The sequence below is a fragment of the Grampus griseus genome (assembly GCF_964374135.1).
Source record: "Grampus griseus genome assembly, chromosome: 16".
Taxonomy (NCBI): domain Eukaryota; kingdom Metazoa; phylum Chordata; class Mammalia; order Artiodactyla; family Delphinidae; genus Grampus; species Grampus griseus.
The window spans coordinates 55,716,461-55,733,784 of NC_139010.1; the positions used below are offsets into that span (position 1 = coordinate 55,716,461).

The window sequence follows — 17,324 nt, forward strand, 5'->3', positions numbered from 1 at the left end:
TAAGAGGTAGGGCCCAGGAACATAAATATCTACCAAAACTGTGGGGATCAAACATATGGGGAACATGAATATTTATAAAAATATGAGTTTCAAAATATTTGGCTCCGCATCAAAACCAAAAATATATGGTTCTCACACAGGTGTTCTGAAGATCACATTTTGAGAACACCTGAGAAAGACACTGTAAAAATGGAACTGGAAACAAACATTTTTTGAGAAGCCATTGAATGTAGTGGTTAAGTCTAGGGGCTTGGAAGCAAACATGAAGTTTCCACATGCCACTGGGAAAGTAACTTAATGTTTCTGTGTCTCATCTGTGAAAGGGAGATAATAATAGTATCTATATTATAGGTTAAGTTTCAATGAGATAATCATTGTAAAATGATCAGCACAGCAGTTAGCACTGCAAATGCTGTACAACTGGTGGAAGCTGTAGGAAAAGAGTGAAAAGCAAGATCGTCCAGGTTTTTAATCTACAGTGTCTCTGGGCTGGAAGGAATTTGAGGGATTCCTTCTTCAGCATCGTTGGCAGATGTTTGCATAAACATCTTTATCTGGGGGTTTGAGGTGGCCACATGCTCAATAGGGATCAGCAAGGTAGCACGACTGCTCTAGGGTACAGTCTTTAGTCTAAGGCTTCTGATGACGGGGCTTCTGGCCACCACCTCCTAAGGTAGCCTGCTCCATTGCTTGGCCATTCCAGGTGTTGACATTCTTCCTTAAATCTAGTAGAATTCTGCTTTTCAGTTACCACTGCCCATGAATCCTAACCTGACCTTTGAAGCATCATCAGATAACACCATTCTTATTTCCACATACCAGTCCTTCAAATGTTTGAAGGTAATCTTCTTGCCTCTCCTTGATATTTTCTTCTTTAGGAAGACAGTCAAGTGTAGTGGATGAAACTCTGAGTTCAGAATTCAAGGCCTGGGCTTCTGTCTCTACCCAGCTGTGTATCCTTGGGCAAGTCATTTGACAATACTGAGCCTCAGTTTCACTCTAGCCCCAATTCTATGATTAAACACCCCTTGGTTCGTTCCTCTGTTCCTCAGGCACAGGCATGTTTCCAGATCCCTCACTGCGGCAACTGTCTTTTGCATTGCTTGACAAGAACAGAATATCAGACCCTCTTCAGGAAAATTCTGCATCCCTCCACTCTCACCAAGTGGCTTGAGTGGAAGCTGCCAAGGTTTTGGAAATCCCACCCCCCAGGCTATCAACATGGGCCAGTCATAGTCCTCCAACCCCAATGGCCTACAGTTAGGCACCTGACCCAAGTTCAATTAGTTAGCTCTTACCCTGGGATTTTTAAATTTTGGACCAGAGAGAACAAGTATCGATTCCTCTTTGGAGTTAGAACTGGAAGGAGTAAGGAGTGGCAGCTCCTATCGGTTGTAATACTCCTTCTTGGAGATAACTCATCAGGGAATGATGCCACTTTGTGGACAGACATAGAAGGAGAGGTGGAGAGGTAACCCTGGAGTTCAAGTCCTTGATTCCACGTTATCTCTGAGGACCAACTACATTCCTACCTTTCCCATAGTTTAATTAATTTCTCTTTGGCCCAGGCTGGGGTTCTCTCCCTACAAACAAAAAAGTCCAGAGTAATACACTCACCTTTCTAAGCAGGCTCCAAAAAGAGAGAGCTCGGGCTTATGTGCCTCCCCACCCCTACAACCTAACTTTCCACTCCTCCACCTTCTGCCAATAGCTACTCCAGATGGGTAGCTACAGTCTGTGTGTAAAACAAGAAGGGCTATCATTTCTGCCAATATGGCTATTGTTTAGAAGGGCAGCTCAAGACTGCATCTTAGAGCAGTTGTGCCACCCTGCTAAGTCATATTGAGCATGTGGTCACCTCAAACCCCCAGCTCTGTTTCATGTAAACCATGGAAGCCAGGACTTTCCCTCTGCCATGTTATAATTCTATAGCTCAGTTTGTTTTGTTTGGGTGGGGGATGAAGTTTGAGACCTAATTACAAATAAACACCTAGCCTTGTTAAATGTTATATGTTGGATTGGAGCCAGTGTTCCTGCCTGTCAAGATTGTTTTGACTCAAGATCCCATCGTTAACGGCAAAGCTTCCCAACTGGTCTACCAAATGGGGTGGGTGACAGATGTTCCAAGATACTCATTCCCTCAGTTCTCTGCTTGGTGAAACAAAGGTTGGGAGCTGAACCCATGTTAGTGGCTTCCAACTCTGGCAGCCTTGTCATTTTCTGAGTCCTCCTATTTCAACTCTCCATAGTTATGGTACCATAGGAAAGCTAAACTTTTCATAACGTAAAAGCATTTACTAACAAGATGCACATTTACAAAATTGGTCTCCACTTAAATATCTCTGCTTGCTTCATGTCACATATTTATTGCTTATTCTCTCCTAGATTTAGAATTTATCCACAATAAACTATAAATGCAATGTGATCTGGTTATATAGGGTAATTCTAGATTTTGCAAAAGAGTCATCATTTTATAAAGCTGACGAAAGTGACATGGAAAACTGTTTGAATCACAAGTCAAGTCACTGTCCATTGGAAAGGTGACCAACTGGACGGGATACAGTCCACAGAGATGCTGCCCAATAATCAAAAGCAAATGATAGGACTACATAATGATCGAGAGGCGGCCTTGAAAACTGTAAAAGTCAAACGGGCTGTGAATCTTATTTCAATACAACTGTTTTTGTGAAAAGTCAAATGCGAACTAAGGAATGTTATTTTGTGCTGGCATAAAACTGTGTCAGAAAACTGTACTCAATTCCTCTTCCATAAAAGCCAACAAGAGTTGATTCAGTCTCTGTGTGGCTTAAGACTTAGTATAGAGCTGAAATTATAATAAAACCTGTGTTAATATGATCAAATAAATTTATTTTCTTAACTTTTAGAGTTACTTTTCAAAATAAAGTCCCAATAAAAAAATTTTTGTAATATTTACTGTAAAATTTTGGTCCCTGCTTAAGTGTATCCACTTTAATCTGACCTTTTCCTAGGATCAGTTGTCTTTGGATTATGAGGGCCTCCTAAACCTGCATTGTTGCCATTGTTCCACCTTTCATCCATTGCTCCTTGCCCTGTCCACCTCAGAAACACAGAAAAGCCCTGCTCCTCTGCTTTTCCATGTGAAAGGCCTTCAAAACTCCATAGACAGTTTCCATGGTTCCAGTGAAACTTCCTTATAACAGATTTATTTCCTTCAACTGTTTATCTGACAGAATTTGAAATTACCCCATTCACTACAATCAGTCATTTGACAACTTATGGAGGGCCTACTATGTGTGAAGCATTGTTCTAGGCACTGGGAATACAGTAGTGAACAAAATCCCCACTTTCCTGAGGCTTACATTCTATTCAGGGGACAATAAACAAAATAATTGAATGGATGGATGAGTGGATAGATAGATGGATGGATGGATGGATGGATGGATGGATGGATGGATGGATGGATGGATGGATATCTGTATGTGCTTCCCATTGACATATAGAACACCTCTCAGGTAAACTGACTTGTAAGCATAGAGGAGGAGCCTCTTCTAGGACACCAATACTTCTGTTCATAAATCCTCATGTGGCATTTACTGTTTTTGGAGGTGACAGTGCTCTGTTGACCATGCTTAGCTTGCCTTCAACTAAAACCACCAGATCTTACAAGTGCAACTCTTAAATATATATCCCTTCATCCTGCTCTTGTACAACTGCTCAATTATTTTCTTGAACCCTGAGCAGAATTTTATATTGATTCTTATTAATTTTCAACTTATCTTTAGCCTGTCCTTCCAACCAACTCACATTTAGGTGAACTAGAATGTAAAACTTCCAAATTGTGGGAACATAGTAATATATACACCTCAATATCACTGCCATATAGAAACTTAAGGGAACAATCAAAATGTTCATTTTAAAATTAAGTAAAACTACGTAAAATCTTAGACAGTCCTAATCACTACTCTGAGAAAATGACAGTCCTGCCTGAAAGCCGTGGTTAACTTGGGCAATACGTTACCATTAGATAAACAGGTGCATAATACTTGCCATAACTACAAGCCTTGCCTTTTCTTCTTTTTTCCAAGACGGATGCTCAGGAAACTCGTGCTTTCCTTAATGGATGATAATGAGGAACTACCAAAGGGGCCCTCAGGAAATCACAAGTCCCCTTTATTATTCATAGGGAGCTCCCTGACTTCTGCTTCATAATGCTGGACACTCCTGGCATCAAGCAATTAACAGGACAACAGGCTGTTTAGTGGCCATCTACCTCCAGGACACATAAACTCTGCAAGAGCAGGACTTGAATACGACTTTTTCATCAGGTCTTCCCAGGGCCTTGCAGAGTGCCACCCCCAGGGCAGGCACTCCATAAGCTCAATAAATATTTGTTGAATATAAACATAAATTAACAGTCTCATCTCTGCCACTAACTGTGTAACACTGGGCAATTCCTCCACCCCTCTGAGTCCTACTTTGTTCATTTTAAACTAGAGAGACTGTGCCAGATGAGCCCAGAGTTTCCTTTTCTAATGTTAATATTCTATATTTCCATCTGGTTGACTCAGTGGCTCCCTGTATCTCTTTTCCCATTAGAGACTCTAAAGCTAGATTGTTTCCAGAGTATAGGCAAGTTTTAATCGAATGAACACCCTGGACCATGGAAGGGATTGTTATTAAAAATAACATTTAGGCTACCCAATTACTGTATGATTATTTCAGCATTACATTTTTCCTGAAAAACTTCTAACATGAAAATGCTTTATAATCACAGTTGGAGACCTTCTCTAGCAAGAAACCAAGGCTTTGGGAGATGATATTCAGAAAGTTTTGGAAAATTAAAAGGGGGATCTGTTTCAGAACAATAACAGTTGACTCTGTAAGCAGATAGGTTAGAGGGTCCCTGGAAAGAGAAACAAAAATTACTTTCTTGATTTAAGAGAAGCCATTTTGGCCTAAGCCATTTTGTGATCTAAGCCTGGCCACAATGCTTGCCCTTGAACAGGTCTCAGTAATTGATAATCTTTTTTTTTTCTGGCCGGCTGTGTGGCTTACAGGATCTTAGTTCCGCAACCAGTGATTGAACCCGAGGCCGCAGCAGTGAAAGTGGGACCACTGGACCACCAGGGAATTCCCAGTAATCTACATCTTAAGGGAACAAACAAATGCAGAAACAGAGAGAAGGCAGTCAAACAATAGTGCAGTGATAAAGCAGAGTCCTAGTTCCTCCTCAAGGGATATACATAATAATATATCTTTGAGTTCTACAGGAACTAAGGCCCCCACCCAGGTGGAGGATGGAATGATGAAGTTGACCTTCCCGACTTCAATCAACTAAAGCTTGGACTCTGTCCACCTCTGCCCCAATTCTATGCTTAATTCTCGTCTGCTCCAGCCCCTTCATGAATATGCATATACCCTTAGCTTAAAACTTCCCCAATTTTGCCGTTCAGGAAGACACTGCTTCAGGAAAGCGCCCGGAGTTCTCCTTACTTGCTGCAAGTAATAATCAGTCCTTCTCTCGATCTTTGGCTAGGTTGTGTCTTCTAGCTCAACACCCACCAAGAGGTGAACCCAGTTTTCTTTTCAGGTTACAACTCCACTTGTGATGCTAAATGCCATATCCTGCAACAGAAATGTTTTCCCACATTTTACACGCTCAAAAAAAAAAAAAAAGAGTCAACAGCTAACGCTAATATTCTCCTATCTGCTAGTTTTGATGAATGTCTATCCCACTGCAAGCCTTAACAATAGCTACAGCCTCAAACATTAGCTGTATACGTAAAAGAAGACTTATTTTCGTCCAATTTAAAAGTAGAGCATTTTCATTTCATCATCAGTCTCCCCTCTATTTCCTGTGTTATCAGATGTTAGAGAGTGAGCCAACAATCTGCTGTGAAACTGGCGACTTGGCAGATAAAATATGCACATTCAACCAGTATTCTTTTAAATTAAAGGCTAGTATGGGTCTAACCTTGTAAGAGTGATAAGGAAGATACACATATGCAGAAGATACAAACCCAGAAAAAAAACCTACCAAGGAATTCCCAAAACCACTAAGCCAATTCTAGAGGTCTCCTCTGATCATTTCAGATTTCTTCACTTTAATGCTCTCCTTCAGAAGGACACATCCAATTTAATTTCTGCTACTAATGATCCACATGCACCCCATGGAGTTAACCATTCAAATTATTAACTAGCCTCTGTAATGGCATACCTGGTTCTTTTCTGGGATGGGTTGTCATATCTGGCACATTTTTAAGTATGAACAGAGCAAAAAAGGTGCACTTGATAGACCCTGTCTTGCTCTGAATCAGTCAGTTTCTGTTTAGACGCATCCTGACTACGTGACCACAAGACAAACCTGCTCCATGGTGACAGCTGATGATCCAAAAGGCACCAGCAGCACAGGCTCCCTAAGGATACTCATGGGAAGGATATCTTTTTCTCCAACTAGGACATTCAAAATGGGCTCAAGAGTAAGGAAAGTGGACAACAATCCATGGTTGCACCCACCCATCCAGTCATCCATCCATCCACCATGTACTGGGCACAAAACACTTGTCAGTGGAAACCAGAATTTTCTTTAAAAACATAAACACAGTGAAAATAAAGTAGTCTCCAAATGCTTTTTCCCCTACAGAAAAGGCAAGTTTATCAATTATTGATTTTGTTCGTTTTTCTGTGTCGTGGAAAACCAACTTACCACTGTTTACATCTACATTTTACCAAACTGGCTAAATTAGGAAGTTTTCTGCCCAGCAGTCTATATGACAAGGCTACCATGGTTTCAGTAACTTCTCCAGTGAGCAGATAAAGAGTCATTTACAGCATAAATCATCCTATTTCTTCAGCCAACTCAGACACACTCTCAGTCATGTGAATGGCAGTGGAAACTAAATTGAAAAGCTGTCAAAACATCCTGCAAAAATAGGGAAATTAACAGACCCATTCTGTCATGCATATTTGCTCCCATTTCTGTTGTCCCCATTATCTTCCTATGAGCCCACATTCATATATCTACATGTACACCATAATAAACTATATATATATAAAATGTTAAATACATGCATTCTTTCATTCCCACACAGATAATGGCATATTGTTATGTCCTCCTAAGACTGAACTTGGGCTAATGTCCATAAACAGAAAGCTATTATTATGTCATTTCAGGTTCTGTTTAAAATTCTGTTGCAAAGGATAACTTTTTAGCTGAAAAATTCCCATTACCTTGATGGGATTTTGAAAAATATCAGATTGAGAACCAGCAATGAAATGTAAGATATTTAAAATCACACATGGTTGGAATCATGGAATTTCATGGCTGCAAAGGTCTGAGATGTCAACTTGTGCTCCTCCCAGCATTTTAATGAAGATAAGAATAGGTCCAGGGTGGCCAGGTGACTTGCCCAAGGTGGCACAGCCTGTTAGTGTCAGAGTCTGTGAAATACACCCACATTCTCTTACTTCTTGTAATAAAGACTGTAGTAACCTAAGAAGACATCAATCTAAATTCCACAAGAGTCAAATTCCATTTGACAAGAGTAAGAATATGACTCAAGGATAAGTAGCTGTTCCCTCTTTTCAGGCATAGCCCACACGGAGTGAGTGATGGTACAGACATTACAGCAATAACACAAACCAACGTCACTTCCCCTTACCCAGAAAATCAATCTAATGAAGCTGAGAAAAAGGCCAAGGAGTTTGTACAACTCCTTGCTCCTTGTGGAACTTAACCCGAAGCTCAAACTACTTGGATTAGCTTGTGTAAGCCCAACTCCTTCCTCTAGATCCATAAAATCCCCATGACCCCATCAGTTTTCTCTTCTAAAATCCCTGAGAACAAAAATTAACATTGTAGAAAAATTAAAACACTGGAGAAATGTCTAAAACAAAAAGTTCAAAATGTCCACCATCCACCCAAAGGCAAGCACTATCAACAATTTCTTGTGTATCCTTCCAGGAAAAGAATTCATAAACCAGTATAAAAAATATATATATACACATATACACCAGCATAAATATAAATAAATATATATAAATGCTGCTATATACATACTTTTAAATTTTAGATAGATAGGTAGGTAGATAGATAGAAGCACCCTGGTTTGATTCTGCCTTCACATAGGTTGCCAGGAGCTCAGTCTCACTAGTTCAGATGATAAACTGGTTATTCCAAGGACAGAAACCCTGTTGTTAATCAAAGGTAATTTTGTCTTACCTGGCACTGTATTTCTGGAGCCTGGGAACATAGCTAAACAGCTAACGAAATATAGAAAGAGACAAAGAAAGGGGAGGAATGAGGAATAAAAGCAAGAAAGAGGAGATCAGAGAGGAAAGGAAAGAAAAAGATGAAGAGCTATTCCCTACAGACCAGCACCTGGCAGATACTCATTCAATACTTTCTGAATGACTAAGTGAATAAATGAATATTTATTTCAGGACAGGCATTTTTTAAAACACATATGACATTTAATGTATTAAACTTTTAACAGATACGGCCCCAATTCTCTGAGAAGTAAGCATCCTTCTCGATCTATACTGTCCAATGTTGTAGCCACTGGCCACACGTGGCTATTGAACATTTAAAATGTATGCTCTATGTGTAAAATACACACTAGATTTCAAAGACTTAGTATGAAGAAAAGGATATAAAATATTTCATTAATAATTTTACATTGATTATATGTTAAAATTTTACATATATTGGGTTAAGTAAACCAGATTATTAGTTCACCTGTTTCATTTTATTTTATTTTTTTTACTGCAGCTACTAGAAAACTTTAAATTTCACATGTGGCTCACATTATACATTTTTTGGAAGTGCTGGTCTAGAACATAGATGCTATTATAGCAGTGACTAGATCTGTCTTCCCTGCTCTATTCCAGCACCCAGCACAGGGCCTTGAGAATGGAAGGCTCACTGTGATATCTAGATAAGGCAGTAGCAGGTCTTGAACAACAAGGCAAGAGGCCCTTCCCCCAATCCCAGCTCTAATGGAAAAGCAGCTGTGTGAACCTGCCAGGCCTTGTCTTCCTCATCTTTAAAATGGTGATGATAATAATAATGTCTGCCTTATAGGAAAATAGCATGGACCAAATGAGATAGTGTTTGCAAAAGGGCTTTGAAGGGGTAAAACAGATGCCAGGTTGCTCCTAAGTTCTAGTATCCTCCTCTAGCATAGTCCCAGAAGTGAGATGCAGAAACTACAGAAACAGCAGCGTAAGAAACTAACCGATAAAATTCCTATATCTGATATTTCCATTCCAGCTGTGTTAGAAAGTTTAGACAAAAACAGGTGCAAACTTGAGATTCTCACACTAGTGGAAACTTCAGCATTCATCACTCCCTTTTCACTGCATCTCACCAACCACAGTTGACAAGGTGACTTGCAGATATTTTCCTTGAGGGACCACAGAAAGTCTAACAACTGGGAGCAGAAGGCTGCCTCTGGGTGGCTGACGAGGTTCACAGCTTTGTGGGAGATTCATAATCCTAGGGGACTCGGAGGCCTCAGGGGAAAAGTTCTGTGGGCACAAAAATCTATCATGGGCATTAGTCCTCGTTAAGTGTTTCAGGTGTAGCTAGGAGAAAGTATCTTGTTCTACAAGGCGGTCAGGGTACCTGGCAAGGGATCTCCAAAGGACCCTTGGACATGCTGTAGCTTTCAGTGACACTGGGACAGATTTTACCATCCCAGCTGGGCATCTTCCTCTCCAAATCAAAGATTATTTCAAAAGGAAGATTGTACGAAGAAAGTATTTTTCTGCAAGGGGCATTTAAGGAGCCTTACGTGTGGACTAACCCACAGCAGAGACAGAGCAGACCCAACAACCCAAGGCCACAAGGCAGGAGGACAGCAGAACAAAAATAGTCAATTTCAAGAGGCCCAAGTTCAGATTCTCCCCTCAGTCTCTGCAAGACACCACAGAAGCCCAGAAGCCATCGATGACTTACCACCGCCGAGGTCGCCACACCAAAGAGAGCAAGGAGGGCATGGTGACTTCCCCTTTGCTGGGAAGGTCTGTCACTCTTCCCCTCTCTCAGACCTGCTGCCTGTGACGTGGAAGTGAGCTGTGACATGGCCAAGCCCTGAGCCCCTGGGAACACTGCCCCGTGACCTGCCCTGTGACAGCCCACAAGGCCTGAGTTGCTGCCAGCTCCTCTAACCGGAAAACCAAGGGACAGGGCAGCAGGCATGGAGCACAGCTTCCAGAACATGGCTGCAGAGCATAAACCACAATGGAGGCTTTTTAAAATTCATATTCCCCAAACCAACCGCTGAGATTCTGGTTCAGTACGTCTAGGGTGGGGCTGAGGCACCTGCATTTTAAACAAAGTGCAGGGGCAGTGCCAATGCCCAGTCTGACTTGGGAACCTGTGGTCTAGAGAACTCAGGGAAGCTTCATTGTCCTTAATCCTTTCTCTTTCACAGGCTTTCTTCATGCTTCTTGTCCCCACGTGGAAGAGGAGGGTGTGGGGAAGAGGCTTAGATGTAAGCAAGGCAAAGCAGAGAAGGAGTCTGAAGGCCTTACGTTCCAATGTGAGTTATTCCCAGTCCTCATGCAAGTCATTTAACCTTTCTGAACCTCAGTTTTCTCATCTGTGAAGTGGGGGTAAAACCATCTACCCACTCAGGGTTGTGAGGGGAATAAACACCCATGAAGTGCCCAGTGCATGACACAGGGTAACTGTCAGAGCATTCACCTTAGTATTAGCTCTTTCCATTAGGGGAAGGAGGGGTGCAGGGCAGTTTCCCATACGAGTATCTTTGCAAGAGAAAATGTAAATAACTGACTTAGGCATAAAGGGAAAGCAAAATAATTAAATAAACTGCAACAACAAAAAAACCACAGTAAGGGGCCATAAATTCAGGTTACATGGGGAGGGTGGGGAGATGCACAGAGCAGGTGTGCAACACCATCTCTGGGAGCTCTACAGAGATTGGCTGGGAGGAAATCAACAGAGATTCACAAAGATTTAGGCACAAAGCTGTGCGAAGATTTACTGCAACATTATTTTTTTAAAATTAGAAATAGCCTACAGGCATTTTTTCATTTTCCATTTTTTTTTAACATTATGATAAACATGTATTACAGTTGACCTTTGAACAACATGGGTTTAACTGCGCTGGCAAGTCATACACAGATTTTTTTCAGTAAAAATGATCAACTACATGATCCCCAGTTGGCTGAATCTGCGAATGCAGAACCGCGGATACCGAGGGCCTGTGTGGGACTTGAGCATCCGTAGATTTTGGTGTCCTGCTTGGGTCCTGGCACCAATCCCCTGCCAATACCAAGGGATGACTCGAAGATTTTTGCCTGCACAGGTGGGGGCAGGGGAGTCGGCGCCTCTAACCCACATGTGGTTCAAGGGTCAACAGTGTTTTATTTCAGAAAAAAAACGTTCCTTTTTAAAACTGGGTGAAGATTTTGGAATCTGTTAGACTAGCTAAAAGCACCTGTATCCCAACTGTTTTCCTTTTAAACTCCAGTTTAACATTCAGATTAGAACATTAATATCAAGAAAGGAAGGCCTCTAAATTTTCCCCATGTAAACAAAAGGCAAAATACATTATAATTGTGGGTACCATCAACACTTCTGAAGCACAAGGGGCATGAGGAAGGATTGGGGGTGCATAAAGAGAAAACACATAAAGAAGCAGACAAGATCTCCAATGTAATCCCGAAAAATACTAGAAGAATTGGGTTCACTGCTTCCCTTCGCCCTCAACACAACAAACATACACACACGCATGCGTGGACACACAAAATTATGAGAACTTTTGAAATAAAACTCAACGTTACCCACCAAGTCCTCTCCCGCACAGATCAACAGAATCTATTTTTATATTCCAGTGAGATTTGCAGCAAAGAATAGAGCACCAGTAAAAAGAGGAAATAATTTCTGTGCTGTACCTGGGTTTTTCTCACTTCCTTATTTTAAAATAATCACCTAACAAGTCCAAAAAATTCAGAACAATAGTACAGTCTTCTATGCACTGGGTATATATCCCTGCAGACATTTTGGAGCTAAACTGAACCACTTAAAAGGTTCTGGGTAATTTGCCATCTATTTAGAAAACTTATAATGATATATTACAGCGCTGGGGGGCTGGAAGAAACCTTCCAAATCATCTGGTCCAACCCCATCATTTTATAGATGAAGATCTTGGAAAATAAACTGGCTGCTCCAACACACTGAAGACTCTTAATTAAAACGTTTGCTCAATTTTAAGGTGGCTGACAAATTTGGAGAGAGGGGATGGGAAATAAAATAAAACCTCCAAAACATTTTTTAGTGGCATAGTAATTATGATCAATGGTCCTATTAAATGAAGAAGCAGTGAGGATCGTGACGGAAGTATACCCCCACTCCAATGTCAGGACCACTTACATCTGGAAAACTGAGAGGTATAAAGCTGTCAGAGCTAACACATTGAATCTATGTGTTGGGGACCAGGAAGAAAACTCAGGAGCCCTACTCTGAAGTCTACTGGCCTAAGCATCAAACGCTGGTCTAATTTTATACCTAAACACTGGTCCAGGAGTCACCCTCATGTGATGGTGCCTTCATTTCCAGAAAAAGTAGAGATTTGAGAAAATGGTCCAGGCATAACAGAGATACATGACAATTGACCTGACAAAGGAAGGGTGGCTTAGACCTTAGCTCAGTTTTCAGTGGACCCCTGACCAGCAGCACCAGCATCATCTGGACGCTTGTTAGAAATGCAGAATCTTGGGTCCTAACCAGACCTATGGAGGCAGAATCTGCATATTGACAAGAATCTCAGGTCCTCCTGCCCACATTAAAGTTTGATAAGTATTGATACTTATTTAGATAACACAGCAGCAAGAGAAAGTGTAATTAACTGCCTGTAACCACATTCAATCCAAGTTTCTGGAATAATTACCTCCATCACCAGCTCTACTTTCTAAAGCTTTTGATCTTTAAGCCTTATTTTAAATTTTAAATGGTCTAAAATTTAGGCTAGGGCTTCCCTGGTGCCGCAGTGGTTGAGAGTCCGCCTGCCGATGCAGGGGACACAGGTTCGTGCCCCAGTCCAGGAAGATCTCACATGCCACGGAGTGGCTGGGCCCGTGAGCCATCCATGGCCGCTGAGCCTGCACGTCCAGAGCCTGTGCTCCGCAACGGGAGAGGCCACAACAGTGAGAGGCCCGCGTACCGCAAAAAATATAAATAAAATTTATCCTAAATTTTACATAGTCTCAATGAATATCTTATTAAATAGTAATATTTGTTGACAAAAATTCAATTAATTATCAACTTAAGAAGACAAAAAGGGAATTTTATCTGAGCCATACTGAGGATTATATCCCAGGAAGCAGATTCTCAGAAAACTCTGAGAACTGTTCTGCCTGTTAGAAGTCGAAGGCACAGTCATATACATTTCTGAAACAAAGGATCACACATCAACATGACATACTGATACTTTACATAAAGTTCACCAAGGATAAATGGTCCAAGTAGGCACATACAAAGCAAGCAGCAAGTCACCGTGACCCCCTACAGGGCTGGGAAAGAACACCATTCTTTTAAGAAGTTACACTGCTAGTGTCAGAAGAAAGAAAAAAAATTGATCTTTATGGTTGAGCAAGCACTCCCATCTTTGAGGAGCTCTGGTTAATGTGTAATGCGGATGCACATTGCACATTAGGGAGGGAGGGAGGAGGTCCAAACAAACACAAAGAGAGAATTTTATGTTTAATTTTTTCTTATCCTGCCTTAAAATATAAATTTTATTTCATCATGTTTTCTCACAAACTGTCTTAAAATTGAGGAAAAAAAAAACACAAATGTTCTGGGTACATTACTATTTTCAAGGGTTACATAGATTATGAATTGAAGTCTTTTTTCCTGCTATTGTCTGCTGGGGTCATAGTAGAAACATGACCAATATTTCTTCAGTTGGGAGTTAGAAACCCTAGGGAGATCTGGTGAAGGAGGAAGACTGAATTGAGAATAGAAATGTTTTCCTAGCAGAAAAAAGAGAAGCTTCAGGTAAGGGAATTTTACGATCAAAAGGTTGGGAAGGTCACATGGTCCAATCATGGTTCCAAAGCTGAATTCCTTTTACACCACACATGCAGTCTCTGCTTGCACACTCCCAGTGATGTGGAACTCATCACCTCCAAAGGCTACCCATCCCATCTTTGCATGCTCTAATTGTTAGAAAGATGCCTGAAATTTGTCTCCCTGTAGCTTTCAATAGCCCCACAATCAGTAACCCCACAATTACTGTCCCTACCATTAGCTCATTCCCATTATCAATTTTCCATTACATTTCCCAGTGGAATTTTTTTAACAGAGAAAGTCAAAGAAACAAGTTTCATGTATTTATTTCTCATAGGACTGGAGCAGCTTGTATAGTGGGGTGTATGAAATTTTTATTTTTTGCTTTTATTTTGAAGTGTCTTAAGAAAACCTCATGTGTACAAGAGGGATATTAAAATGAATAATCACAAGTTGTAGAGACTGTAACCAAGGACATAATCATATCAGAAGCCTAGTGTAGGGATAATACTGTCCTTAAACACTGTTTTAGCCCTAAACTTCCTGGGAGTCAAAGCAGCTATGAAATAGGGCAAGAAGATGGTGCGTCAAAAATGTCTGAGACTCTCTGGCCTAGGGGACTCTAGGTTATCAGCCGTGGAAAGTGTCTTAGATCAAGTCTAATCCCACCTCATATAGAGAATGAAACTGAAATTCAAAGAGGCTACATAAATTGCCTAATCTTGGGCACCTAGTAAGCAGCAGAGCCAGGCGATAGAGTGTTGCTACTCATTTTTGCTACAACGCCAGACCTTGAGTCTTGGGTTTGTTAAGAAAGCTTGTTCAGCACAAAAATCAGAGATAATAGCACCACATTACTGGGCCAACAGGACACTCCCAAAGCAAACCCAAGCCATCCTGGCACACACAGAGACCTCTAATCCCCAAATTCGCAAGTCTAATACCAGATAAGAAAATGATATTGGAGGCATAAGCCATCCTTCCTCCTACTCTTTTTCCTATAATTCCACTTGTCCCTACATATCCATTGATTCTGAACTACAGAGATTTTCCACTAAGCAGCTTATTTTAATCTCCCATGAAAATAATCTCTTTCTGATGAAAGGTTATTTGCTCTCAAAACAGAAACACCACTGTGAAACACTTCATTCCTTCTGAAACACTTGAAGCTAAAGTCTCATAGCACACGGAGCCAGAGTCATTAGTGAAGAGTAAAATATTATAAGCGATCAACTTACCTAGGCATCTGAACATTGGACTCATCCAAACAATATTCAAAGAATTCCTTTTACCATCTATTTTTAAAAATAATACCACTGTAGTATTTTAAAGAACAATCTGGTAGCGCACACGGCATGAGATGCCAGTACAGTGACAATACATCCATGGTACTCTGAATGACTGGCAGGTGGGTCACAGCAGCCTGCCCACCAGATCACAAGCTCATCCTAAGCAGTGACAGAAGCTCATCCTCAGAAACAATTAGTTGCATCTCGCTTCTCTGTAAGTTTCAGCAGAACCCTCAAAGCAATGAAGGGCAATCATGCAAATATGAATTATGTGCTTTTTCTATCCTCGTGTCCTTCCGAAGTAAAGATAAGCAATCCCTGGAAAAATTACTAATCCAGGTCCCAGGTATTTCAGATGAGACACCTTCTATGCTCACACTAGTCATTTATATTACAAAATGACCTGGGATATTACTATGTTAGGTGACCTGGTCATATTTATTGGTTTAGAGCAGGCATTCCTGGGATAAAAGCATCTAGGGAGCTAAGAATTTGTAAATTCTTGATTCAGTTCATTAAATGAGACAGGGGCAGATGAGCCAAATTAATACCCAAGTCAAACCAGGGATAACTGAGCATAGTTACATCGCCTCATAATTTTCCAGGCTTCTTTGCTGGTATCAGGTATATAAGAGCTCAAAGGCAAGAGAATAGAAGATAAACACATAGCCTGCTCATAGCCCACAGTGAGGCAAAAATAGAAAACAAGAAGAGGAAGAAAAGCCGTGACATGCATCCATCCCAGAGCACGTCTTCCGTTACTGCTAATCAGAGCATATGTCACACTTCCTGGGGCCACTGAAGTCATTAGCCCCGCCAGAGAGGATCGGAATTTTCCCACTTTAAAAGGAGGAACAGGGCAAAAGACAGAAACTAGGCTGGCAGGAAATAGAGAAGGGAGGTATTTCTCTATAAACATGTTATCCAAAAGCGACACCTTTTCAACCAAAATCTTCAGGTGACCTGATGATAAAATGGAAATGGCTTGCAAGCAGGAAGGCTGGCAGTTGTATTCCTCACACCTCACCAAACTAAGTCTCAGCCTCCCACCCCCACTGCCCTCTAGGCTGGAACCTGTATCCAATGTCTCCCAAGGTGTAGAAAATTCTAGAAGGAGGGCTAGCTTATCCTAACACAAAACCCATGGGAAAGTGTCATCTTTCTTCCCTGCGGTCAAGGAGACCTACTCTATCCTTATCCCATCCCAGAAATAGGCTGCTCTAAACCAGTAAGTATGACTGGGGCTCTTAGCATAGTGAGGTCCAGGTTCAGCTTGTAATAGGAATGACTAGTGTTAACACGACAATGTCTCCCCTGAAATGTCTAGGACTTGGATGGGTCTTTCTTTCCAGGGCTTGCATTTCTGTACTGCAGGAGAGACTCTTACCTTCAGAAATGGCCTTCCTCACAGCTGCCACGTAAGTCTCAGGCTCATCATCACAGGTGAGCTCCTGCCAGTGTGCCCAGTCTGGAAAGAAGTCCAGAAACTCCTTGCTGTCCTGCACCCCGCAGAGCAGGCGCACCACGCGGTGTGGAGGATGGAAGGCTCTCTGCAGCAGGGGCAGCAGGGCCGGCTGGCAGAAGCACTGCACGAGCTCCGCAGACAGCAGCACCACGATGCAGCGTGTGCGGAGAAAGAAGCTCAGGTCTTCGGCTGAGAAGGAGGTCTTGGGGCCCAGCCTGTAAGTCAGCATCTTCTGGCTATGGACATGCCGACTGGACAGGAAAAGCTCCTGGAGGTACTGGCACCATTCCTCGGCATCCGAGCTATAAATGATGAGGATGTCGCATCCTACAAGCATCCCTAAGCAAGAAGGAGGCACAGAAGCATGTTAACACGCCTGCTCCTACTAGGGCTTCCCATGACCTGCAAGATATACCATCCAGACGAGGAGCCTGGCACCTGCAATCTTTCACTGTCTGCCTCCAGCCTACCTGTCTAACTTCTTTCTCACTTCCAGTCTGTGTTCCAACCATTCCAGACTCCCTGCTTTTGCCCAAACATACCATGCCAT

At 41.7% G+C, this 17,324-nt stretch overlaps 1 protein-coding gene across 1 annotated transcript in view; it reads right to left on the reverse strand.

Annotated features, from left to right (window-relative positions):
* PIK3AP1 (phosphoinositide-3-kinase adaptor protein 1) overlaps window positions 1-17,111 on the reverse strand; it is a gene marked incomplete at its 5' end in the record, with an annotated part of 104,479 nt that extends 87,368 nt beyond the window's left edge. The window contains one exon of the mRNA XM_082674057.1: window positions 16,697-17,111. Within this exon, the coding sequence (XP_082530183.1) occupies window positions 16,697-17,111 (415 nt within the window). The remainder of the gene's footprint in view (window positions 1-16,696) is intronic.
* Between the last annotated feature and the right edge of the window lie 213 nt (window positions 17,112-17,324).